Here is an 11215-nt window from a genome sequence, read left to right as displayed (position 1 = left end):
GCCTCGGAGACTGCAGCCGCCCGCCCCCTCGGTCCCCTAAGCTCGCGGGTCGGTGGCTGGTCCGGGGCCAGCCCTGGCCCATTCCAGGGATTTCCCCGCTTCCCCCTCAGGTGTGGGGCCCGCCCTGCCCCGCCAGCTTTTCAGTTCCTTTAGAAATGGCCTTTCCCCACCGGAACGTAAGCTCCCGGAGGACAGGAACTGTCTTTTTACTTTTCTTTGTGTCTTATCGTAAGAGGGAGAAGGAAGGGGAAGGAAGAGAAAAAGAGGAAGGTGGAGGGAGGGAGGAGGGACAGGAGAGGGGGAGGAAAGAGAAGTGTGAGAAAGGAATAGGAGAGGAGAAGGAAGAAGAGGCGGGGAAGAGAAGAGAGAAGGCAGGTGGGGGGAGGAAGAAGAGATGGAGGAGGAGGGGAAGAAGAGAAGAGGCGGGGGTGGGGAGAAGAGTAGGGGCGGGGGGAGGGGAGGAAGAGCAGGGGCGGGGAGGGCGGGGCAGCCGCCTAGGAGCCTCCTCCCTTTTCCCTCCCCCGCCACGCTGACGCTGACGCAGACGTCTCACGCGCGCGCCCGCTGCCGCCGCTACCTCCGCTGCGGGACGGGCCGTGCTGCGTCCACGTGACGCGCTGTGATGCGCAGCGCAGGCTGGGGGGGGGGGGGCGGGACGAAGGGGCGGGGCTCAAGAGCACCGAGCAAAGGGAGAAGGCGTTTCTGGAGCACGCGCCTGCCGGGCGAGGGCCGGTGACGTCGGGCACGGGAACGCGCGCGCGCCCTCGGGGCTCGCTCCCTGCTGCGCTCCTCCTCCTCCTCCTCCCTCCCCCTTCCCCCCCCGCCCGTGCCGAGGTCTGGGCCGGGTCCGGCGGCGGAGGTGAGTGTGGGGGACCGGGCTGGAGTAGAATGAGCGCCCCCCAGGCTCCTGCGTCCCTCAGCCGAGCCAGACGGGGAGAGAGGCTTTGGAGAGGAAGGGGCTGAGTTCTGGAGGATCCTTCCTTACGGGGCTTGTGGGGGGCTGGGGAACGCGGGGCCCCCTGTGCGATCTCACGGAGTGGGGCTCACGACTAGGATCCCCTTCCCGGCTCGTGGGAGCTGAGATTGAGGGGTACCCGAGGATCCACAGGGACTCCCCTGGGGGAGCCTCCTCTAAAGGCGGGGGGGGGGCTGAGGAACGAGGGGATCCTTCCCTTGAGGGGTCCTGCAGGACAGGAAGGAGGGGGTCCTCTCCCGAGGACACACAGAGGGACCCCTCCTTATGGGCCTGAATCCTCCCTCAGAGGGGCTCGGCACCAGGGGATCCTCAAACTGTGCCCCCAGCTTCCCTTGGAAGGGCTTGTGTGCTTTGTGGGACCCCGAAAAAGGAGCCCCTGGCCCCCTAAAAAGTGTGTGTCCCCTTAGAGGTGTTGAATTATTTAGGGTGTCCTGAGATCCCTGCCCCCCAGGCTGCCCCCTCCAGCGCCTCTCAGGGGGCTTCATGCCATTTGGGGATCCCCGATGAGGGGGGCTCTGAGGCTAAAACGCCCCCTCCCCCAGATCTCAATCCCCTGGCAAGGGTCCAGGACCTGGGGCGAAGGTGCGCCGGGCCCCGTCCCTTTAGAGGGTCTGGTCACCCCCCCTTTACCTCAGGACCGGCCTGGGGTTCTCCCCCAAGCACAAAACCTTGCCCTGGGGGCAGGGACCGGGGATGGGCCAGGCGGGGCTCCTTCCCCCACCCCATCCCGCTCCCTCCCTCCCTCCCAGAGCTCTGGCCCTGCTCGCTGGCTCCTGGTCATTTGCAAGCAACTTGTTGTGGGCCGGGGATGCTGATTGGAGTTCCTCTGTGTTCCGCAGGGCCCTAGGAGGAGCCCCAAGGAGGACATCGGCCGCCTCTGCAGCGCTGCCCTCCTCCACCTTGGCATGTGCTGGGCAGCGGCTCGCAGCTCCCCAAGGGATGGAGCCCTGCCCCCAGAGGCAGGGGTGTGGTCCCTGAGGCCCGGGGCCGCCACCTGCTAGCCGAGCTCCTCCCTGCTTCCAGTGTGCCCGGGGAGATGGAAGAAAAGGAGAGGTGTGATCCAGCCCCCTCAGCAGCCTTCACTTAAAGTTCACTGCTGCTCCGAAGCCAGCCAGAAGGGGATGATGGTCCTGGGTTGGGGACATTTTGGGGGGGCCCGGCGCTTTAGCAGTAGAGATAACGGCCAGATAAACTGAAGCAGAAAGAGTTGTTTTTCTATTGAAAACGGGATTTTTAAAAAGGGTTTTGTTTCTGCTGCTGTTTCCAGCCTCCACTCCGAGGTAAATCATGGCCCCTAGAGACTGAGTGAACCCCACCAAACCCGGAAAGACCCAGGAGGCTGCATTCTTCCTCGGAGGGGAAGGGTGGGGAGCTTCCCAGGCCACCTCTTCCTGGAAAATAAAAACATGAGTTGCATGCCATGGAGAGGTGACAAGACCAAATCAGAATCCTTGGACCTGCCCCAGCCAGCGCCCCCCCAGATCTACCATGAGAAGCAGCGGCGGGAGCTGTGCGCCCTCCATGCACTGAACAACGTCTTCCAAGACAGCAATGCTTTCACCCGAGAAACACTACAGGAGATTTTCCAGAGGTAGGAGAAGGACTTTCCCAATTGGGAGGCAGAGGATTTCTTGTTTTCTTGGGGGAGGAAAGGGGAGGAAGCTGTCCCAAATTTCCTTAAGTACCTCCCCTTCCCCCAAAAGAACCCTCCCTGTCAGACTCCCGGCAAGTCTGTCTTGGGACAGGAGCTTCGCCCTTTTGAGATCCCATTCTTGAGTGTTTTCAGAGGTTGTGGGGATTATTTCGACACTTTCTGGAGGGACCCCAAGTAGCCCTGGCCATGAGCTTGTGAGACCTTTCCAGCTAGAAAGAACTGGGCCTGCTTGGGGCTCAACGGAGAGGAAACGTAGAGATCCTCTGGACAATCTGGCCCACCCAGAATGGGGATGCCAGGATACTTCCTCCCCAACTTTGGATGGAGCTTTGAAGTCACCAACTAAGTTTTAATGGGGATAATTGCTTTCTAATGGCAGTAATAACTTTACCTGTTTTGGATGGATGGGCAGGGACCTCGCTGGCCTGTATCATGGCCCCCATTGGGTGGGGAGCAGAATTCTCTCTGTTTAGGAATTGGGGTGCGGGGGGGGGGGTGAAATGATTCATATCATCAGGTGACCTGGGGGAGGCGCCCCCATGTTCCGTTGCCTTCCCCTGTTCCCTTGATTGACTAGTGTTCCTGAGTACTTCCTGCTCCTCAGATGGAGAAAAGAAATGAGGTGCCTTTCCTCTGGCCTTAGGAGGACATGGCCCCAGGGAGGGATGAAAGATTGCTTTAAAAGCTGCTCTTCACCTCCAGCTGTTAAGGAGCTGGCAAGGCTCTGAGGTGGGAGGGAGGCTGGGCCATGTGTGGGAGAGTTTACCAGCCCATTTCCTCTGACTGGAAGAGGAATCCCTTCCATCTTCTTGGCAGGGCAGTGTAAGGGGCTCCAGAGACAAATAAGGCCCTAGACTGTGAACTCAGCAGGAAGCATTGGATTTAAGTTGGACCATGAAGAAGAAAGGCAGGATTCTCCTTATGGGAGTTGTGGTGGTGGAAAGGGGTCAGAAGGCCTGAAGGGACAGAAAATGGAAGTTTCGTTGCACAAAGGAGAAACACTGTGAAACAAGGCAGATTGAGGAGTCTTTAGAGATGATGGGCTAAAGCAATTTGGTGTTTACTCAGGAAGCAGTGGGAGCCATGAAAAGCTGCTGAGCAGGGGAGTGACAGCATTAGTACTGGCAGTTAAAAAGACTTCAGGGAAGTAAAATAGAAAAGGGGAGCCGGGCTTAATAAATTCCTTTGAAATAAACTGCCAGGCTTTTATCTTCTTAGCAGTTGTGCAAGCTAAATGTAATCCCAGAAGAAAGGTATGCGGTAAGGTAGCTGGTATTAGACTCGAGGCAGGGAGACCTGAATTGAAGCAGCTGGGTGGCCTTGGGCTAGTGACTTTACCTGGGCCTGCCTCAGTTTCCTCATCTTTAACATGGGGGTGGTAATAACAGCACCTGCCTTCCAGGGTTGTGAAAGTCAAATGAGATAGTGAAAGGAAAGAGCCATCTAAATGGTAGCTTTTGGCTTTGTTCCTTGTTATTACACAACAAGGAGAAGGAGATGTATAGAACTAAGTAGGATTTACACATGAGGAACCATTCAAATTAGCCAACCCAGAACTTTCAGGGGAGGAAGATGGACAGAGGATGGACTTGGATGCTGTAGGAGGAGAGCACTGACTGAGTTGGGAAAGCGTTGGCGGCCACGCTGGAAGCATAAAGGGGTTTTTTTTAAAAGTTCACCCGACAAGGCTTGTTGAGGCTAAAAGGGAAGAAGCTTTAGGAGGCAGTTGATGAGGGATCCAGAGGATTTTTCCACTATTATGGAGGATCTGGGAGAAAGGAGATCATTTGTCCTTGCTACCCGCCTTGGGACAGGGGCAGCGTCTAGAGTCAACCTGGGTTCTTCACTGAGCCTCCTGGTCAGTTCAGTGGGTACGGGACTGGCAGGTTTCGAACATTTGTTCCAAGGCCTGTGCTGGAGTGGTTGAGAGGGTTCCACTAAGGTCTCTGTCCCCGGCTCCTAGGCTGAGTGTAAACCCAGGAGCATCCTGACTGCCCAAGGAGGGAGAGCGGGAGGTCGGAGCTCTAGCAGCAGAAGGGACCAACTCCGGAGGCTGTTAAATCCCAGCCTCTTCACTTTTACAAAAGAACAAGCCAGGGCTGAGGGAGGGGAAGGGGCTTGGAAGGTAAAGCGTGCTTCTGGAGGCTGGAGAACGAGATGCGGTGGGGGGATGGCCAATGATCCTCAGATGGGGGCCTTTATACCTCCTGGGACTCCACAGAGGCATGGCCTTCCACGGCTAGCACTGCTGCCTCTCTTCCTCAGCCCTTAAAAAGCTAGAAAGCAAACTGGGTAAGAGCCTTCTTGATGCCCCCTGAGGTGGACTTGGTGACAGGCTTTGTGCTTCCTGCCCTCACACAGCTGGGCACTCACCTGAGGCAGAGTCGGACGGATGGACTGACAGACCCTCTGATGGGTCAGCCTGAGCCGGAGGGGAGGTTCCCGAGATCTGGATAGGAACGACCCAGCCCCTCGCGGTTACCACGGGCTTTCTCTGGGCCCCAGGGAGAGCCTTGACCGTGAGGCTCTGGAGAATCTGATCCTGGGCGGGAGGAAGTTTGAGAAGGCCCTCCGGGTTTGGGCCTGGCTGTGAGCCCAGGTGAGGCAGCCTTGGGATGCGAGCACAGGTTAATGGGGCCGGAGTTTTGTCCCTGGGACCGCCTGCTTCCAGCTCAGTCGCTTTGTGGCGGGCATTGACCAAGGGCCAGAGGAACTACAGAAAACAGTCTCTGCCCTTTGGGAGCTTGTAATTAGTTGAAGGCTGAAACTTACCTGCAGGAAATATGCAAGACAAGATATAATTAAGTATCAGATTGGGTGATGTCATCTGGGAGTGTAGTAGGAAATCCAGGGAGGGAGAGAGCTCTGTCCTCACGGGAAAGGTTTTTGGGTGAGATGAAACATGAGGGAGATCAGGATTGGGCCTGGTGAGGAGGCCTTGCAGGAAAGGGGCCGGGACCCCAAGGGATGAGGGCAGGAGGAAGCATGGAGTTTGTGGGTGAGAAACAAGGAGGCTGGTGGGAGATGAGTGCCGGTGTGATTGTAGTCACAAATCCAGAAGGAAACGGGGAGCATTTGTGACATCTGCCTGAAACCTCAGTCTGCTCATGAGACTGCCCACCGAGAGGCAGCTGGGTACGCAAGAAGGCCTTGGACTTGACACTGATCAGCTGCAAGTCATTGGCCTTTCTCAGCTCTCTCCTTCTGAAGCTGCTCTAAGAACTGTCTTAAGGGATTTGACTGCCAAGTCCCTGCCCCTGCTTAAAGGCCTAGGGGGTAAATAAAGGTCCTCCCATCTGGCCTGCCTCCCACTTTTTCTTCCCTAGGCCTTCCATGTCCTGCCCTGCAGGCCTAGAATGCACTTGCTCCTCATTCTTCTGGTGCTCCCTCCTTCTATCAATCAATCTTTGATTCTCCAAGAGTTCCAACTCAGTTTCTTTTCGAATAAAGTACTTTTTAGGGGACAACCCCTAACAGGGCAGGGACTTTGTCATGTTTGTCTCTGAACTCCAAACCCTGACTTGCACATGCAATTAATTTATGTTGGGTTCAATTAAAATTGAATCAGTGAGATGCTGAGAACAGAATCACACAATGGGCAGATTTCTCTGTGGCCAAAATGTTCTGAATTGAATGAGGAAGACTAGATGCATATGACTGACTTAGTGTGACCCACCGAAGTTTGAGAAAGGAGGCCAAGTTTACACACGAGGAACCAGTCAAATCAGCCAACCCAGAACTTTCAGGGGAGGAAGATGGACAGAGGATGGACTTGGTGTTGTAGGAGTGTGAGCACACTGATTGATTGCTGAAGGCAAGTAGTACCTTACGTGACTTCCAGTGGCCCAAGGGGAGGGTGAGAAGACAATGGAGGGCCCAACAGCTTTCTGGGAGCTTGGAGACCTCTTATTAACTTGTCACAGTTTATAGAAAAACCACAGAGAGGAAAAAACAACCTAGAGGGGGGTCCACAGGAGCATCAGGAATTAGGAGGGAGGCGTCCTGTGCAGAGGAGTGGAGTATATGAGAAAGGAGGAGAGAAGGAAACCCGTTAGGGGGGCCAGGCTGGCAGCAGAGGCTCCTGTTCAGGGATGGGCTGTCCAGTCCCTTTAGTGTTTTTATAAGTATCATTGACATCGAGAGGCAAGGGGGAGAGAGTTACTGCTGCCAGAGACACCTACGTCCAGGTAAGTGTGGGGAAGGGGAGAAAGCAAAGGGGGAAGCAGTGGATGGCTATAGCATCCCCCCAAGGGAAGAGAGCATCATGGTAGCTCTGCCAAGAAATGGTTGCCAGGAACCTGTCTACAAATGAGAAAGCCCTGGTGGTAGGCAGCAATGAGAGCTCTGGGGATTTTTGAATCAGGGAGTGAGCTGGTAAAAGCAGTATCAGTGTCTGTCCGGTTTGGAGGTAGAAGTGTGGTCAGAGAAACAGGGCAAGGATCAATTGGCCCGATATCTTTATAATTTTGATTTAATCCCTTCAATGGGTATATGCTTGAAGGACCCATAATTTCACTAGTATAGTTATAAGGCAAGTCACATGTAGATACTAGTAAACACTCCGTGGCCTTCTGTGGCTGAAAACATTCATCCTTTAGTGACCAACCTTCTGATAATGAACCTTCCTGACCTTAGCAAGGCCAGTCATGTATGGTGGGCGGTGCATTTGGTCTAGGCCCCCATCTCAAACCTTTTCAGCTCAGGTAAGAGCCTGCCTGTCTTTCTCTCTCTGCTGAGGCAATTGGGGTTAAGTGACTTGCCAAAGATCACACAGGTAAGAAGTGTTAAGTGCCTGAGGTCAGATTTGAATTCAGGTCCTTCTGACTTCAGGGCTAGTGCTCTATCCACTGCACCATCCTGCCTTCTCTAGTATGGCTTTTCAAAATCTAGGGTCTCCAGCACTAATGTGTTAGATGACTTACCCACAGGAGCGCTGGCTGACAGAACAACCTGATGGGGGATTCAAAAAATGGGTGCTTCAGGGAAAATGTGCCCCTTACTCGAGGTAGAATTTCCTGACTGTGACATAGAAAGAGAAGTTGTCTCTAAGACACCCACGCTCAAACTACTGAATACTTTATGGGCTCTACTTAAACTGTACTTTGAAGCAGATGGGTACAATTATATGTAATGGCTGGGAAGTGAGCATGAGTTGAATAAGATTGAACATCCTCTTAACGTCTCAAGTAGATGGCAAGGATGCTGGATTGGGCATCAGGAGGCACGAGTTTAACTCTGGGCTTTGCCCCTTGATAACTCTGCCCTTCAGTTTATTTGTGAATCAGGAAGACCTGCCCTGCTGATGGCTACTACAGTTGTTGGGGGCAAAGCGCTCAGCCTTCAGCACTAAAAAAAAACGAGTTTTGAATTGTCTCTATTAAGTACCACCCAGACATACCTGGGATGGGCATAGAGACCCTAGATCCCAAGAGTGAGCCCATCACCCTCTGTGTTTGCAGGTTGTCTCCAAACACCATGGTGACGCCCCACAAGAAGAGCATGCTGGGAAATGGGAACTACGATGTGAACGTCATTATGGCGGCCCTTCAGACCAAAGGCTATGAAGCGGTTTGGTGGGACAAGCGAAGGTAATGAAGCAGACTGGGCTGGCTGGAGGCTGGCTCTGCATGTTGTGGTAGAAGTGAGTTTCCAGCAAGGTCACTTGGAGAAACCTTGTGCTTGATGGCATGAGGGGAGGTGCAGCGGCCTTGGGGACGAGCTGTTTCACAACCTTGTCCCGTTTCTCTTTTCTCAGGGATGTCAGCGTCATTGCCCTCTCCAACGTCATGGGCTTCATCATGAATCTCCCCTCCAGCCTCTGCTGGGGTCCTCTGAAGCTCCCCCTCAAGAGGCAGCATTGGATCTGCGTTCGAGAGGTGGGAGGCACCTACTACAACCTTGACTCCAAGCTCAAGATGCCCGAGTGGATCGGAGGCGAGAGTGAGCTCAGGTGAGCCTCCTTTAGCTTTGGGGCTGCCCACCAAGGAAGCACGGGGGTGAACCTCTCATTCCTCCTAGGCTCTCTGTGAGAATGAGAAATAATGAGAGATTTATGGGCTTGGGATCTCCTCCCCACAGAAAGCTGGAGTGTGGCCTTTGGTTGCAATGTGTTCATCTTGGGTGTGAATGTCCCTTCCACCAAAGGTTCCCACTGTTGCAGACGGGCACAAGGCTGACCTCTTCCCTGGCACAGTCTGCCGGGCCTGAGGATTGTGCCATTCTTACAGCCTTTCTCCTCTCACTAGTTTCCCTTCTTCCCACAGGAAATTTTTAAAACATCAGCTCCGAGGAAAAAACTGTGAGCTGCTGCTTGTGGTCCCAGAAGAGGTGGAGGCCCACCAGAGTTGGAGGGCAGATGCATAATTCAGCTCCGCCTTTCTTTCCCTCTTCCTCCCGGCCTTCCCCTCCCCAAGAGCCTTTGCTGTGTCGTGGCCTGTGTCGCCACAGGTCTCTCCTGCCCCCACATCTTGTTGGGTTGATTCTTCCCAGACTTGACGATGCAGTCGATTAGCTGGGAGGACAGCCCTTTGTTCCTGGAGAAGGAAGTGAAGATGGGGTCCGAGCTCCCGTGGGCTTGCCCACAGAGCCGAGGAGGAGGAAGGGTGGTCCTGGCATTGCCGCTCTTCTTCCCTGTAGAGGTCCCACGGTGGACCTGACCCAACTTTTGCTGGAGTTAACCGCCTGCCGCCCCTGATCTGGAGATGCTGCCTCCACTTTCCCTTTCCTGTCAACCTAATGGTTCTGAAGATACTCATGAAGCCCAGATGACTGGCTTGGAAGGCCAAAAGCATAGGGGTCTCTCAGGAAATCATCTTCATAACCTTACTGAGCAATGGTACAGCATCTCGAATGTCCACCTTAACAGAGGAGATCTCGAAAGGAAACGGGCCATCTTGAGTGTTTCCCCAAAGGAGAATTTCTTCAACTCGGGCATTAGTTGAATCCCACCATGTGTCAGAGGGGCAAGGGTGGGGTGACTAAGTGAGGGTGTGACTTGGTCTTTGGGGGGCTTATTTTATGAAGTCCCCAGCATTTCACTACATGCTGTGGAAGTGTCGGGGGAGGGCACCGTAGCAAGAAAGGAAGAGGGCTCTTCAACTTTATCCCCAAGTGTCTCGAGAGGAAGAGTTGACAAAGGAATTCTAGTAGTCAAGGACTAGAAGGGCACAGAAAGTGTTGGAGCCAACAGGACTGGGAGTGGAGGCAGCTTCAAGAGCCAGAGCCCTCCAGTCAGGGCGGCCTCAGCTTTGTGGAACGTGGCCTTTGACAAGTTAGCTCAGGAATGACCTTTATCTGTCAGGTGACAGCTTTTTTCAGGTGGCCACTTTTCTCTTAAAAACTCTGGAAGGTGACAGGCAGAAGGCAAGTGATGGTGATCGAGCTCCCCTGACCGGATCATGCCAGTCGGGGTCACTTGAGATACGAAAGCACGGGAGTGGGCTGTTCTTGACGCCAACGCTGATAGGTAAGAGCACCATACCACAGGGGGCCCGAGACTTCTCTCCCACAGCAGAACTAGGACCACAGGACGAGCCTGGGCAGGCCTCACTGGCCCGAGCCCCGAGGAGCTTTCTCCCACCTGTGACTGGAGCGCATGTTTACACCAGCACTCTTCTGCACACTTACCTACGATCCAACAAGGCCATTTTTTAATGCTGAATGATGGCAGCCAGAAAGCAGTTCCTGCATCACACCCTCCCAGCACCTGGTCGCAATGTCTCCTGCACCGTTTTCCAAACTAGACCTGCTGCTTTGGCCCCTTGAGGAGCTCTTTGCCCCCTGCAAGATGACATTCCATTCACCACCACCAGCCAGAAGATCCAGCCAACTTTGGTGGGCCTGTAGGAGCTCTGTCCAATGACAGCAAGCCATTTCCTGGGAAGGAACCTGCTTAGATCCATGCAAACGGCATGAGGCCTCTTGCACATGGAGTCCACAAGCCGATGGAATATGCAAAGACGATTCACAAATATTTCAGGGCTGGTTTCTCTGTTCATATCCAACTCTGGTGCTCAGGAACAGGGACCCATGCTGATGCCCCAGGGCATGGAGATCCTATCCCTATAGGGAAGGGGGGGTCCCCTGCCCTATTGCCCATCAGTGGGCAACCCTAGGCTGTTTATTTTTCTTGCTTCCCTTTCTTCCATTTGTTGGCCTTGTGCTGGGTTTGTTTGTTTACAGAGGATGTATTTTGTTTAACCAAATATTAAAAAAAAAAAAAAAAAAAAAAACCCTCTCCATATATAAATCCCTTTACTTGTCTGTCTGCCTGAGTTCTGTAATTATGTAAAAGGAAAAAAAAAAAATAAACCTTTTTTCTTTATTGTGTTGTTGATTTCATATAAAGGGGTTCTCTCTTCATGAGTAGCACAAATTTTCCTTGGCCCATTTTGGGTCAGGTTAGCTCACTTGGAGCCCATTGTAAAGATCCAGAAGTCCGGTTTTATAGGCTTGGGGCCAAACCTGCTTTTTTGCTCGTTTCCTGATGTAACCTTGGACAAACCATGTAATCCAAGTCAACCCATTTCCCTCTCTGTCAAATGACTCCTATGAGTCTTTTCCTGTTTAAATCCAATGCTTCTAAT

The 11215-nt window shown here is 53.6% G+C and overlaps 1 protein-coding gene across 2 annotated transcripts; it reads left to right on the top strand.

Annotated features, from left to right (window-relative positions):
• Positions 1-722: 722 nt before the first annotated feature.
• On the top strand, positions 723-10953 carry JOSD1 (Josephin domain containing 1). 2 transcript variants are annotated; one of them, XM_074271744.1, is made up of 5 exons: positions 723-859; positions 1816-2567; positions 8090-8218; positions 8386-8580; positions 8894-10953. In XM_074271744.1, the coding sequence occupies exons 2-5, from the start codon at positions 2383-2385 to the stop codon at positions 8991-8993; spliced, it is 609 nt and encodes a 202-aa protein (XP_074127845.1). In that variant the 5' UTR covers positions 723-859; positions 1816-2382; the 3' UTR covers positions 8994-10953. The 2 variants fall into 2 exon arrangements, with proteins under 2 accessions (XP_074127845.1, XP_074127847.1); XM_074271746.1 differs by having other exon boundaries at positions 729-859; positions 2244-2567.
• The last annotated feature ends 262 nt before the right edge of the window (positions 10954-11215 follow it).

The sequence above is a fragment of the Sminthopsis crassicaudata genome, chromosome 5 (assembly GCF_048593235.1).
Source record: "Sminthopsis crassicaudata isolate SCR6 chromosome 5, ASM4859323v1, whole genome shotgun sequence".
Lineage (NCBI taxonomy): Eukaryota > Metazoa > Chordata > Mammalia > Dasyuromorphia > Dasyuridae > Sminthopsis > Sminthopsis crassicaudata.
The sequence above is the reverse complement of the archived record's forward strand: the minus strand, read 5'-3'. Positions and strand labels throughout refer to the sequence as shown.

Coding starts and splice junctions, on each gene's coding strand:
- JOSD1 (XM_074271744.1), top strand. CDS start 2,383: ATGAGTTGCATGCCATGGAGAGGTGACAAGACCAAATCAGAATCCTTG. Junction 2,568..8,089: donor CTACAGGAGATTTTCCAGAG/GTAGGAGAAGGA, acceptor CTGTGTTTGCAG/GTTGTCTCCAAACACCATGG. Junction 8,581..8,893: donor GGAGGCGAGAGTGAGCTCAG/GTGAGCCTCCTT, acceptor TTCTTCCCACAG/GAAATTTTTAAAACATCAGC.